Genomic DNA, 13931 nt, shown 5'->3' with positions numbered 1-13931 from the left:
ACTTGTTCTAGCTCTAAACAAACGGCCACAGGTTAAACTTGAGCTTGAAACACAGGTTTCCCACACTTTCAAACTTGAGTCATAAGGGCGTTCGCCTGTTCAGTTTAACAGGCTCATGAACGACTCATGTCTGCAGATAAAACAATGTTCTGCCTAATTCAAAACAACGTTGGTTTGGTGTCAGTGTTACATTATATATACAGTGATGGAATTGATCATAATTGCATTTGCATTGCATCTCAAAGTGAATGAAAGCAACAAGAACACAAATAGATGTATGAGTTTGTAAACAATCTTTCTTTTTTCTCTCATTTGGGTAAATGTTTTCTTTCTGTTTCTATTATGAGATTCAAAAGCTGAAGCAAAATAAAGGAGAATTTACAAATTCATCACCCATATAAACAAATTAAAATCAACAAGGTGGGACACCAAACATATCAAGATCACCACCAAGAAACAAAGACAACTTGAACATTGCAATTTGATATGTGAAAACCTCTCTTTCTACAACTAAAGAATGATAGACAAAGGAAAAAACGTAAAAGGAAAATATCACTTCTCTCCACAACGCATATGGTATATTCACTTAGCAGGTCGCATTTTTCGCTTCCCATCAACAAGAACTGGCTGCCTTCCAGACTTCTGCAAGGATGGAGCATTCCCAGTGGATAGTCTCCGGGTTGGTGGCGAGGGAATTAACGATGGAATTAAACTCCTGATTACAGCAAATGAGAATAAAATAAAATTATCAAAACTATTGTATATTAAGAATGCACAATGGCAAGCCTGAAGAAATTGGCCTTAGTTTGCTAGATGAAATAAGGACAGCATTATTTGCACTATGCTTATTGTGTCCTAGAGGTATAATGCTTCCTTAAACATGACTTAAGCTATTAGTTATCAGAGAGATTACCTTGTTTCTGTAAGCTTTGTTACAGATTTGGTGGGATTTTTCTTTGTTTTAGTGCTGAGTCCTTTAGGAGTAGTTGAAACTACTCTAGGAATATTGCATTGCCAAAGCAAGTCTGACTCTGAACAATCACTTGCCGCAGCCTCGTGATCAGATTCATCGGTGGTAGCAATCTCATACCGACTCTTCTGCACAGAATCTTGACTATCCTTTTTGTTTACTGTTGATCTATTCACAGGTTGTTCCGGATATATCTTTGCTGGATCATGATATAAACTTTCAGGTTGCTCTCTGTTGTCTACTTCACACTGTCCTAGCAAGTTATCATCGCTAACTAAAAAGTCATGTTTGTTCACCATGACTTTATCAACCCATTCACCAGAAGTGAATTCCTTTTCGTCATCCTTTTCACTTAGTACAGGAATTCCAACTGATGGCCAAGGCAGTGAACTTGCAAGCAATTGGGGATCTAGGCTTTTCCTTCTCAGTTTTGCATCTTGGTTCCGGACCTGCATACAGCATATATGTAAATTCCATTTTGCGGAACAAAAAGAAATTCCATCTTTTTAATGGAATTCCATTCCATATGGGACTTAAATGAATGAATGCAACCGGTTTTAAGGATTTAGAGAGGTAATGTTAATCAAAACCCTATCAACATTATAATTTTTCAACTTAAGTTTGTATGGATTCTGGAATTTCATTCTACTTCTTTTGATTTCATTTAGTTATTAATATTGATAAGGATATCAACTCCTAACCCCTAGCTGAAAATAACATGAGGGACTGCTTTATCTATATGTCTGTCCATATCCTTGGTTACACATAGTAAAAGCTAACAGGAAGATGCCTTCTGAAGACTATATTCCTGACAGAATAATTCCCATCAGATACTAGTCTTGTTTCCATTTTTAAAAATTTTTCCAATTTATGCCTCCCAACATGCAGAGAGGACCACAACAAACTGGCATATCTAGTATGCAAGCAATGCCCAACACAAGCGTGATATTATTAGAAACACATTGCTCGAGGCAATTAGCACAATCTTCATGTTAGCAAAAGATGGTGATTGCAGCTTGCACCCAAATAAACACAATATACCTTTGGACAGGCACACACCACTGGTAAAATCTTTGCATATGAAGAGTACAAACATGCCATCATGTGAGAAAATATTTACCTGCATGTTACTGCCATCCTCCACTGGTTGCCTAAGATTGTTGTAGATGTCTCCTAAACTGTAACAGCTAGAAAGAGAAGGAGAAGACCCGCTAGACTTCACACTGGATCTTTCAGGGGTGTTAGGTCGAGTATATTGAAGATGCTCTGTCTCTTCCTTCCTTGCTAAGGCTGCCTTAAGACTAGCTATCTGAAGACAGACAATTAAGCATAAAATATTTACTATATAGCTGACACAGTTGTCACAAATTTAGAGATAAAGTAAGTGAGAAGGAACCTGTTCTTTAAGCTCTTTCACTTCTTTAGTCTCTTTGTTAACTCGAGCGGTACCAAGTTCAACAGTGGCAACCCTTTCAGCAAATTTGAGTGTACTAATTGTTTCAACAAGGGCCTCAGGCTCCGGACTAATGTGAACAAACATGAGTGTCTTTGCTTGCCCTCCTTATAAAAATAAGAACCAGTTAACAGGTTAGGAGATTTAAAGGAGAAGGACGCCTTTCACGGCAAGAGCAAATTAAGTTTCTTACCCAGTGAATCCTGCAGCAGTTGAGTAAGTTTACTGTTTCTATAGGGAACATGAGAATTCTTTTGAGCAAGAGAGGCAATCACATCTCCCAGGGCAGCAAGAGATTTGTTGATATGTTGAGCCTCCTTTAATCTATCTCCTGTCACCTCTGACTTGTCAACTCTTTCACTCCCTGCAAGATCAACAAGATGCATGGAACCACGAAGAATATTTCCAGATGTCAGGTCTCTACCTTGAATGTGAACCGTCACACAGCTGCAAGTATTTGCAATTTAGAAGTTAACACTTAATTATAAAACATTTTAATAAAAATAATCATAGTTAACATAATAAGCATGAATATGAAAAAAACTTATAGTTCAATATTAAGTAAACCTATGAGATCGACTACTCCTATCGTTCATCGCTGTAGCTCCTACCGAGCGGTTCTTGTGCCCAAGTTCCATCAAATTTATAACATCAGAAGTTGTTGATACAGATACAAGGTTTGCATCTGGCACATTAATTCCATTTTGAGAACTGTTACGAATTTCTAATGTGTTTCAGAGTTAAGAATGCAAATCTGAAAATGAGATGTAAAGAGCAACACATAGCAATATAAAGAAGTGTAATTGTGTCAAAAAGGATATCGTTTGTTTTGACCATCTGTCGTAAGTAGATCCTTAACTTGCTCATTGTAGATTTCAAGCATTTGCACAGAAATATCATATCTAATGGTGTCTTTTCTCTGATCTGCGATGAGAAATAGATCACTCAATGACCTAAAATTTACACCTAGACCTTCCTCAGTCAGCTCTTTTGGTCCAGTCTGGATTGGTAAATAACAAAAAACAAGATTAGTCATCTGACTGATCAAAAGGGAAAAAGAAAAGAAAAGACTAATGATGATTGTTATTGCAATATTAATATCATGATTATATGGAATCTTACCATAGTGTAAGTTTTTCCTGATCCTGTTTGGCCATAGGCAAATATGCAAATATTGTAACCATCAAGAACAGACCTAATCAGAGCTTGAGTATCTGAAAATACCTCCACTGTAACAAAAGAAAAGAGGTCTTAAGATTTAAGAAAAAATGCTGACAAGGAACTATTACGAGCATGAGGTAAATAAAGACTTAACCTTGAGTTGCAGCAGGTCCAAATACTTTGTTGAAACTAAATGTTTTCCGTCCCTCTTTTCCATACTTTAGTTGGGTGGTAATTGTTATATTCCCTTCCTCAATGTTATCCACAGTACTCATACGGTTCTCTTGTCCATTCAAAAATGGCCGGACCCGACAATACACCCTAATATTACCTAAAAAAACATAAAAAAACTGTTAAATAAGTCTGTTCCAATAGTGTCTTGGTGTTGAATTTAATTGTGAACTATTAGAAAATATTACCTTTTAGGTCTTGCACTTGATTGTATAACTTGCGGTTTTCTTCAAGTACTTTCCGATACCCTGAAGCAGCATAGGCTAGACCATGCAATTGTTTACCTATAAAGGGAAGTTAGGAATTAGATATATTCTTACTCTTTTAACAACCCTGAAAAAGTATCTATGAATTCAATCAAAAACACACCTAAAGAACTGAAATCTTCCAAGTACTTCATTTGCAATTGTTGCATTCCTGCTTTTGCAATGTGTAGAGTTTTTTTCAATTCCTACAAGAACCAACATAATTTATAATCAAATCTTTAAAGCTGGTGAAAAAAGATTCTAAATGTAGCACAATTGTAATCTGAATTACCTGGAGATTCCTTTGTTGTTGCTCAACCAACATGCATTGTTTCAAATGTTGAATTTCTGATTTTTCATCATGATTTCCCTCTTCATCCTTCTTTTCATTGATGGAAAACTCACCATCCATCTTAAACATCACATCAATTTAGGAAAATGTCACCCAAATGCCTTTAAAATGTGTCATTCTTATGAACACATTCAACTTGCAAGCTAAATTATGATCCAAACATGTGCAAATACGTAGCTGGAATGTTAGTAAATTTATAATGTAACCTCTACCTCCGTATCAGTGTTATTAGTTCTTGAAAGAGAGTTGTTGGGACAAGATGCTTCCATATGTTTTGAAGCTGTCTCCATCTGCCATATTACCAAATGTAAAAAAATCATTGGCATCTTAAAAATCACATCAATTTAAAAGAATGTCACCCAATGCCTTTCAAACGTGATATTCTAGCAAACACATTCAACTTGCGAGCTAAATTGAGATCCAAACATGTGCAAATACGTAGCTGGAATTTTGGTAAATCTATAATGTATCCCTACCTCCATGTCAGTGTTATTAGTTCTTGAAAGAGAGTTATTGGGACAAGATGCTTCCATATCTTTTGAAGTTGTTTCCATCTGCCATATTACCACATGTAACTAAATCATTGGCATCTTAAAAATCACATCAATTTAGAAGAATGTCACCCAAGGCCTTTCAAATGTGACAGTCTTGCAAACACATTTAACTTGTGAGCTAAATTAAAATCCACGTATGTGCAAATATGCAGCTGGAATTTTAGTAAATCTATAATGTAACCCCTACCTCTATATCAGTGTTAATAGTGCTTGAAAGAGAGTTGTTGAGACAAGATGCTTCCATATCTTTTAAAGCTCCTTTCATCTGCCATATTATCAAAAGCAATTAAATCATTGGCAGAAGCTTAATTTAATATTTCCACCATAAAAAAAAACCTTCACAATGATCATATCAAAAACTTGGTGAGGAACCTTAACGGCAGTAATTACTAGAATACAGGTAAAATTTACACTAGCAAGAAAGAAAGCAACTCACCAGCTCATTTTGGCTTGCCACACGACGCTCAATCTCCTCCATGACTTTAGATAGCATAGATTCCACAACCTGTTATAAGGGGAAAAAAAGGTCATTTAATTCAAATGAATAAATTAAAGGCAAAGTTCGAATCTTCAAATATCTATAGAAATTTTGCAACAAAGGTTAACATTACAACCAAAGTAACCCATACCATTGGAATTTCTTCTTGTTTCTTATCTGAAAGAACTGAGCGGACTAAAACATTTAGGTTGCGAGAGGATCCCTGCAAATTGGATAACAAATAAGTTTCTTGACATGTTCTTCTTTCCATATCAGAGGAGAAACATAAACATTCAAAAACAGCAAAGCTCACTAACTGCTTCATTGAGGTAAAAACCAAGATCACCATTTGAAGACTGCTCACTCTCTAGAAACTTCTCACCGATTGATGAGGTCCTCGAAAAGGAATTCTTGAATGGTTCTGAATTTTTCCGCATGAATGATTTCCCAGTAAAGCTTGAAGGTTTGAAATTCCCTGAATATTTCCATGACCCTCGTGCACCACTTTGCTTCCATTCATCGTATGACTTAAGGGCTAGAACACAGTTCACTATCCTTGCAGATTTCCCCCCCTGAAAGTTCCAAAACGAACTTTTCTTTTAAAAAAAATCCTTAAAATGGAAAACATATCTTCTGTAACCCAAAAATCCTTGGAACCCACCTAATGAACTCAAGTTCGAAATGGGGTCCTACTGAGCCCTACAATTTTTGGTTATGAAAAAATCATGGAGTTTCATCAAGTAGGTGACATGGAGGACCGTTTTCTCCGCATCTTATAGGAGCAAAAACACAAAGGCCTGAACGCTCAACCTAATCCTCAGAATTAACATTAAAAATTTCACTATATCTTCCACTAATCTTAGTCCATGCTAATTCACAGAAAAATCAGAAACAAACTGAAGCAAGATTGAATGACACTCCCTCATTCCTGGGTACAAAAAACTGAATACTAACCTCTTCAAAATCAGAGGCTTCAAATGCTGGAACCCCCAATTCTGCTGCCGCTACAAGGAAGTTTCTGACATTTTCGAAGTACTGGAATGCAGATAGAGCTGCCCCATCAGGAATATCGTCAGCATCACAAGGACCCTCTACCACCTAATTACAAGTAAGGGATTACCATCAACAACATCAAATAGATGAATTAACAATGGAAAAAAAATCTGAAACTCATTGAAAATTATAAACCGTGCTGAACTTGGACCATACCTTTGATACAGCTCCAGGATGAATCTTGTTGAGGGCAGTGCAAAGGATTATTCCACTTCTCAATCCAAGCCTAAATTCTTCTTCTGAAGGCTGTGCCGGAAATTCTTTACCACCAACAACTCCAACCGTCTTTCGCAGCCACCCTGCTGCTTCATATCTTCTTAAGGCTGCAAACCAGTTTATCAACCTTGTGAGTTTGTTTTAGACAAATGACCAAAAACAAAATTATTTCTGAAATCTTCCCAATACTTGAAAACCAAATAATGGATTTAGTTATAAACTCTAAAACAACTTTCAATTGCAATATTAATGTCAATACTAAAAAGAATTACATTACCAAATTCTATGCAATCAAATCAATAATTAAATAGATTCCATGATAATCTCTGAATGATTCAATGAAGAATGAGTTTCCAGGATTAATGCAAGAATCTCTATATGAATATCAAGAACGTTGAACATCGAAATGAAACAATAACAATACCAAAGCTATAAAATGGACCTCAAAATGAATCAAAATTTATGAAAAAACATCAAAAAAAAAAAAAAACAGAAGTAAAAAAATGATGATCATACAAGCCTCTTCAGTTTTCCTTGAAGCCAAATCAATAGGCCTCGATCTTGTATTATGTTGTTGAAGAATGTCCTCCACAACAGAAGCAACAGAGAGTGACAAAACCTGTTCTGTTGCCATTTCTTTAAATCAAAAAAAAAAAAACCACTCCTCTTCAACCCTCACCTACTCTAAATTAAAATTCAATCTCCACGATTGAACACAAATTTAAAGCTTCCCCATTTAACATATACCTGTTACAATCGTTTCTTTTACCAAAAAATCAATAAAATCTACCCCTTTAAAACAACCCCACAAAGATAAAAATCCAAGTTTTACAATGAAACACAAATTAAAATGCTGAAACAGAAACTGGGATTCTATCTTTTACAGAAAAAAAAAAAAAAACATTAGAATCCACCATTTCAAAGCAACCCCACGATGATAAAGATTCAAACTTTACAATTGGACACAGGACTCCAATTTTCCCATTAGAAATATTTACTAACAGAAATTGGGATTGCTTTGTTTTGTTTTGTTTTTGCTTTTGCTTTTTCTTTATTTGTGAAGATGAAGATTAAAGAGACAGAAATGCATAAAGAGATAGAAGTAGAAAAAGGTGTTGTTTGAATGAGAATTTTCTCAGACTTTCTCTCGTTTTCTCTCTAAGATTCTTGGGTTGTCTCGGCCTAATATTGAAGAGAAAAGCCGCAAACCGAACCTGCTTCCGAACCTCGCGCTTTTGGGAGCTTGCAAATGGCCTAATTTTATCTTTTTTCCTATTTTCTTATTTTCTTTTTTAGCCTTTAAAAAATATAAAAAGAATTATATTTATTTATAAAAATTCTCCTTCCAAAAAATTTTTTTGTGAACCTAATAAAAATCATCCCTAAATTTTATTTTTTATTAAAAATATAATATTATATAATTTATTCGCATAAAAATAATTATAAAATATATTTTTAAATTTTTTTAATCAAAGTTATAAATATTTATTATCATAACAAATTTTGGTATTTATCCCACAATTATTAATGCTAAATTGATTGAAAAAATAATTTTTAAAATTTTAATAATATTGAAAAAAAAATCATCAATTTGGTTATAATAGATTTTTTTTTTCAATGTAATATTTATTATTAAATTCAGAGACAAATGTAAAGTTATTATTTTTAATATATTAAATTTATTAAAAATTACATGTAAATTTATTTTGTAAATATTAGATTGATGATTAGATTAGGACATGGTAACAAATAATTAGAGAGCCTTAACTATTTATAAATTTTATTGACCAATTATCAATATATATATATATATATATAATATATATATATATATATAAATTATTACTATTTTGTTATATCTATTTAATTGATTTTATTGGAGTCCTAGATATTTTTAGACAGTTCAAAATTAGTTAATTTAAATTGTATATTATGATTTTAATATAGATTATTTAAATAGACTTTCGCCAACTTTAAATATGTCTAAAATTAATTGAATTTCTATGAAAGGTTTTGTAACAAATATAGTAAAACCCTAATGAATTAATGCACGATAAATTAATAATCAATCACTTAAATTGAGAACATCCATCTAATTTTCTTCTTGTTCAAATTATTTATTGTTTTTTTTTAAATAAATTCGAAAATTTTCACTTCATTAAAGGTATCCATATTAATGGATTCATTAAGGTTTAGGGTTTGTATATATAATATGGAAATAACTATATAATTAGGTAATTGTACATTAATTATTATGACATATATACACAAAGTAATAACAATATATACAACTAATTATTACCCATAAAAATAAATAATATAAAAACTATATTTAATATACATTATTAAGATTCTAAATATTTATTATTATAGAACATATATAGTATTCAATAATTTTGAATACACTAAAAATGAATATAAACCTAGTATGAAACGTTAATCTGTCATCATGTGAATAGCAATTTTGAAAACATAATTAAAATAACATCGAATTATATGATAGCATGTTAATGTTTGTACCTGTTTTTATATTCATTGTTTGTAGTTTATCCCACAGATTTTATTGTTAAATTGATAGAGAAAAATAATTTACAGAATTTTAATAATGTTAAAAAGAAAAAAACTCAACAAGTTTAGGTGATAATACAATTTTTTTTTTTAATGTGATATTTATTATTAAGTTTAAAAAATATTTTTTAAATTAATATATTAATATATTAAAATTATTAATCAAATATAAATTTATTTTGTAAATATTTGGTTGATGATTGGATTAGCACATGGTAACAATAATTAGAGAGCCTTAACTATTTATAATTTTAATTGGCTAATTATTAATATGTATTAATAATAATATACATGGGTTTTAAATTGTTTATTCTTTTTATTTTTTTACAAACTTTCCTAATTTTCATTTATTTCTCTTTATGAAAGGCACTAATATTAAAAGGATCAAGTGCATAAATCAATGAGATTAAACTAAAGTTGAAGTTCAATTTGAGCTATGTAGAATATAATGAGTTACCGACAAATTCATCGATAATTGTTTTTCTTCTTCAAAATTTCATCATCATCTTCTTTTTCATATACGAGATCTTATTATTTGTTTAAATTTAATTATATTTGAATCCACCTCTATATGCATGCAAGAGTTTATACTATAGTAGTCGAGTACAACAATATTATCGTAAATTTTTTTAATCAGATACACAACTATTTGATGAAAATAAAGTTTTTATAGTTTTTCAATATAGTAATGATACCTTAAAAAGGAAAGGGATTTTTATAGAAAAAAAAAAAAAGTAAGCTTTCAATTAAGCAGATACAATAAATCAATCAAATTTTGTGGAAAATTAAGTTGAAGTACCTATATATGCAAAAAGTATATAATGTTGTTTTCATCTTTCAATTTATGTTGTTAATTGCACACCTTAATTTGTCTATAATTAGCCAATTAGCCACGCTAATCCCTCTCTTAATGATGTTGAAAAGTTACTATTTTTGCCTTTAAAGTCATTTTTAAACAATTTTACTTCTTATCAATCCGACATTGTTTGCTTTATACAATGGATAAAAATCAATAAATCTATGTATACATAATTTACATACATAGATGATGTGTCATCATATGATTAGGTGAATTTAAATTAAAGATAAAGTAATATCCAATTTTGTGATAACACATCATCTATATACACAAATTATATATTAAAAATAAAAAATCATCATCTATAATATGTTCTCTTGTCACCGAATTATATGATTAAATAGTTTTGACATAAGAAAAAAATAAAAAATCACATCACGGAATTACATGTTCTCTTGTCAATTAAGTGGATAAGTAAGTAAAAAATGTTTATAATTTATTATAGTGATATTTTTTTATGGCACATCATGAATCAAATATTATAATGCATGCATGAGTGTAAAGAACCCCATTTTATAATTAAACTTGAAATTTGAAGCACCAAAATTTAAAAAAAAAAATTGTAAAAGCAATAAAGCAAATTAATTTGTATTTTATTATAGTGATTAGGGAGATAGATGGTCAGTTTCAACAATGAATACATAACTTGTTAAAAAATTGGTTACCCACCAAAGTTTATGGGTCCTGATCATGAAACTGATTGAGGGTTATTTGTTATAATATTTGAGGCCATTCTAGGGAAAAACTAATAAAAGGTCAAAAAGGTAAGTTAGAGAAGAGAAATAGTGCTTTATTTTAAAATCTGTGTAGGTAGGGCAATTTTATATGAAAAGGGAACACTTGACCATTGCCTTATCACATCAAGATTTAGGGTAGTGCCGCCCAATTATAAGGGATGCCTCAAGTTCATTCATTTTTCTTCAAAGAAAAAGAATTGCGTCTCTGTTCATTGGATACAAATTTGTTTTCTAAATGTTACCAATTTTCCAATTGTCTAAGCAGTTTCATAAATTGTTAGCGCATGATGAAAATGAACCGTTAGAAATATGAATATATCCTCACTATATTCGATTTGATGATTTTTGAGATTACCAAGATTCAACTCGATTTGAATTTAACTTTAAGTATTATGATAAAAAGTAATTATACTTTTGTTTGATACTCGAAATTAAAATTTTCTTTTAGGAGAACAACTCAAAAACCTTTCCAACTCTAAGCATTTCATTTGAGCCATGGTGAATCATATGATGTGAGTACCAACATCTTAAGTGATGTATGAACTTTTAATCAAAGTAATTGAGATTTTACAAAGTGTTGAGTCATTTAGGGTTTTTCTCATGTGAATTTTAGTTAAATTTTAATCATGAAAAGTTTTTTATGAAATGAACATATTTCAAATAGTCATTTAAATAAAATTATAATACTCGTATATCAATTATGAATAATGTCACGGGTCAATTCTTCTTGAAATTCTTTTTTTTATTGTATATCTAAAAAATAAGTAACAAGCTTCAAATTCGTTTATTATGAAACTTTGAGTAAATTCAAAGTAAAAAGTTATTAATATTTTTATATTATAATAGTACAATCATACTTGGAGACCCAATTTCAATCTAATGCTTAAATTGGTAATTTATCAATAATATTATTCAAAATTAAAGTTAACTTGTATAAACAATAATAAGGGCTATATTGTCATTACGTTCACCTTTCCCTCCAACATTCAAAAAACATTTAAACCCCTGGCTCGGGTCCGAACCTAAGAGGTCTGGAGAAGAGATGTCGATTTTATTTTTACAATTTTTTTCCCGAGGGTGGCCCATCAGTGGGCCTAAAACACCATGCCGGCATGCAAAATAGTCAATGGGAAAAGGTTGCCGGCCCAATCGCAACCCATGTAACAATTTGGCCTCCATGGACCCGACTAAATACCCGCAAAAGCTACGAAATCTGATCATACGATTGCATTAATTTTGTGAGAAATGTTAATTTTATGTATACTAATAATGTAAATTGAAGGCTTGTGTGGTCTTTGGAAGGCTAAGCAAAGGAGAAAGGCCGCTTCTAGGCTCACTCCACTGATAAACAGAGCTGGGAGGATGCTGTTGTTGGTGCTCCAGTGATTGTAATTGAACTTTCAATGCTTAATCTCTCGTTATTACTCACTTTTATTTAAAATTATCAAAATTATATAATAATATTTATATATATATATATTTATATACTTATTATTGCATTAAATAGAAATTGGTTTTCTTTTATTGATATAAACATAAATGAAATTTGAAAAAAAAAAAAACACGGTGACAGATTTTTTTTTTTGGTAAGGATATATATAATGAGATATTATATTTTAAGTTTATGGTATTTTATTTTGTCTAATTATAATTTTAGATATATCATTTTATAAATTTTTTTAATAAAATTGTATGTATTAATCATAAATATTAATTTTTATATTAATAATAATATTATAATTAAATAATTTTAAATATAATTTAATTATATAATAAAATATAATTTTTAATATAAAATTTATTTATTTATTATTATCTGTACACATTATTCCTTTTTTTTTTTAAATAATCAAACATTTCTTTTCGAAAACACTAACCACATCGCTGCGCCACTGTAGACTCATGGCTTCCTATTATTTCATGTTTCAAATTACACTTTGGACAACTTTATCGAATCGATGAATTGATACATCTAATCGAAAAATCTATAAACTTGAAATCATTATAAACTATTTTGATATAAACGTCTAATGGGTAATTATTCAGATTTAAGATTTATAAATATATAGTATAATACATTATTAGATATTAAAAGGTACAAACAAATTAATATATTATAATATGATTTACTAATATAAAATTTAAGATTAAAAACATTTAATCATATGATAATACGTTAATTTGTTAATACCTACTATTTGAATACGTAAAATTACCCATAGCGAAAAGATTAATACTAAATTAATTGAATATGTATGTGATATGTTATCATATAATTGAGTGTTATTTTATTCTTAATTTAAAATTATTTAATCATATAATAATACATCATTTAACTATCCAATTAGATATTGAAAACTTGATGTACTTAATTTTATTGACACTATATTTACATATATAAACAAATTTTATTAATTTATTTTATAAATCTTACTTGATAATATATGATTTTATGATTTTAAAATTAAAAAATAAATAATTATACTACGAATCACTTATAGTGACATTTATTTGTTACATGTAAATTTATTCTATTTGAACATGCTAAGAAGGACTAGAGCACATGTCTTGCGGCAATATAACAGGCCACATGTTTATTCCACGCTTGGGGCTTAGATCAAGGGAAAGCCTTTCCATATTATAATAAATTTTCAATCTTGTGGGTGTCTAAATCTTGAGGGACAAGCCTTTTTAATTTTTAACCATCAAACAAGCCCTACACCCTAATCAACATTCTTGTATTTAAAATTTTGCTTAATTAATTAGTTATTTTCATAATCAATTGGGATTTAAATTCGATTTGAAAATAATTTAATTCTATTTAAATTTAAAAATTTAAATGATTTCAAACTCTTACACTTTTTATAAAAATGAACCCAAGGTTGATTTATGATTAGCCAAGAGCTAATTAGTTGGCCATATGAAAAGATAAAACTTTTCAATGCTATAAAGGCTTTATTTTTAAGTTAAAGTCAAGTTGGTTGATGATTAAGACTTGTTGATAAAAGGGTTTCTATTTTCCACCAAGTGGCTTGCCACCAGAAGGTCCAAAAC

At 30.3% G+C, this 13931-nt stretch overlaps 1 protein-coding gene across 1 annotated transcript; it reads right to left on the bottom strand.

Annotated features, from left to right (window-relative positions):
- Positions 1-276: 276 nt before the first annotated feature.
- Positions 277-7925, bottom strand: LOC123208428 (kinesin-like protein KIN-14G). The gene is made up of 21 exons (XM_044625951.1): positions 7230-7925; positions 6654-6820; positions 6399-6542; positions 5762-6016; positions 5596-5667; positions 5403-5471; positions 5154-5231; positions 4889-4966; positions 4625-4702; positions 4353-4472; positions 4185-4266; positions 4004-4099; positions 3739-3915; positions 3546-3652; positions 3245-3423; positions 2991-3152; positions 2617-2870; positions 2367-2530; positions 2091-2279; positions 914-1419; positions 277-715 (listed from the first exon to the last, which is right to left on the bottom strand). The coding sequence occupies exons 1-21, from the start codon at positions 7345-7347 to the stop codon at positions 583-585; spliced, it is 3228 nt and encodes a 1075-aa protein (XP_044481886.1). The 5' UTR covers positions 7348-7925; the 3' UTR covers positions 277-582.
- Positions 7926-13931: the final 6006 nt, after the last annotated feature.

Source organism: Mangifera indica, chromosome 2, assembly GCF_011075055.1.
Source record: "Mangifera indica cultivar Alphonso chromosome 2, CATAS_Mindica_2.1, whole genome shotgun sequence".
Classification (NCBI taxonomy): Eukaryota; Viridiplantae; Streptophyta; class Magnoliopsida; order Sapindales; family Anacardiaceae; genus Mangifera; species Mangifera indica.
The sequence above is the reverse complement of the archived record's forward strand: the minus strand, read 5'-3'. Positions and strand labels throughout refer to the sequence as shown.

Bases quoted from the DNA above. Each gene is read 5' to 3' on its own strand.
- LOC123208428 (XM_044625951.1), bottom strand. From the start codon at position 7,347: ATGGCAACAGAACAGGTTTTGTCACTCTCTGTTGCTTCTGTTGTGGAG. The intron at 5,232-5,402 runs GTGAGTTGCTTT...ATAATATGGCAG, and splicing joins TGGCAAGCCAAAATGAGCTG to ATGAAAGGAGCTTTAAAAGA. The intron at 2,280-2,366 runs GTTCCTTCTCAC...GTCTGTCTTCAG, and splicing joins TGAAAGAGCTTAAAGAACAG to ATAGCTAGTCTTAAGGCAGC.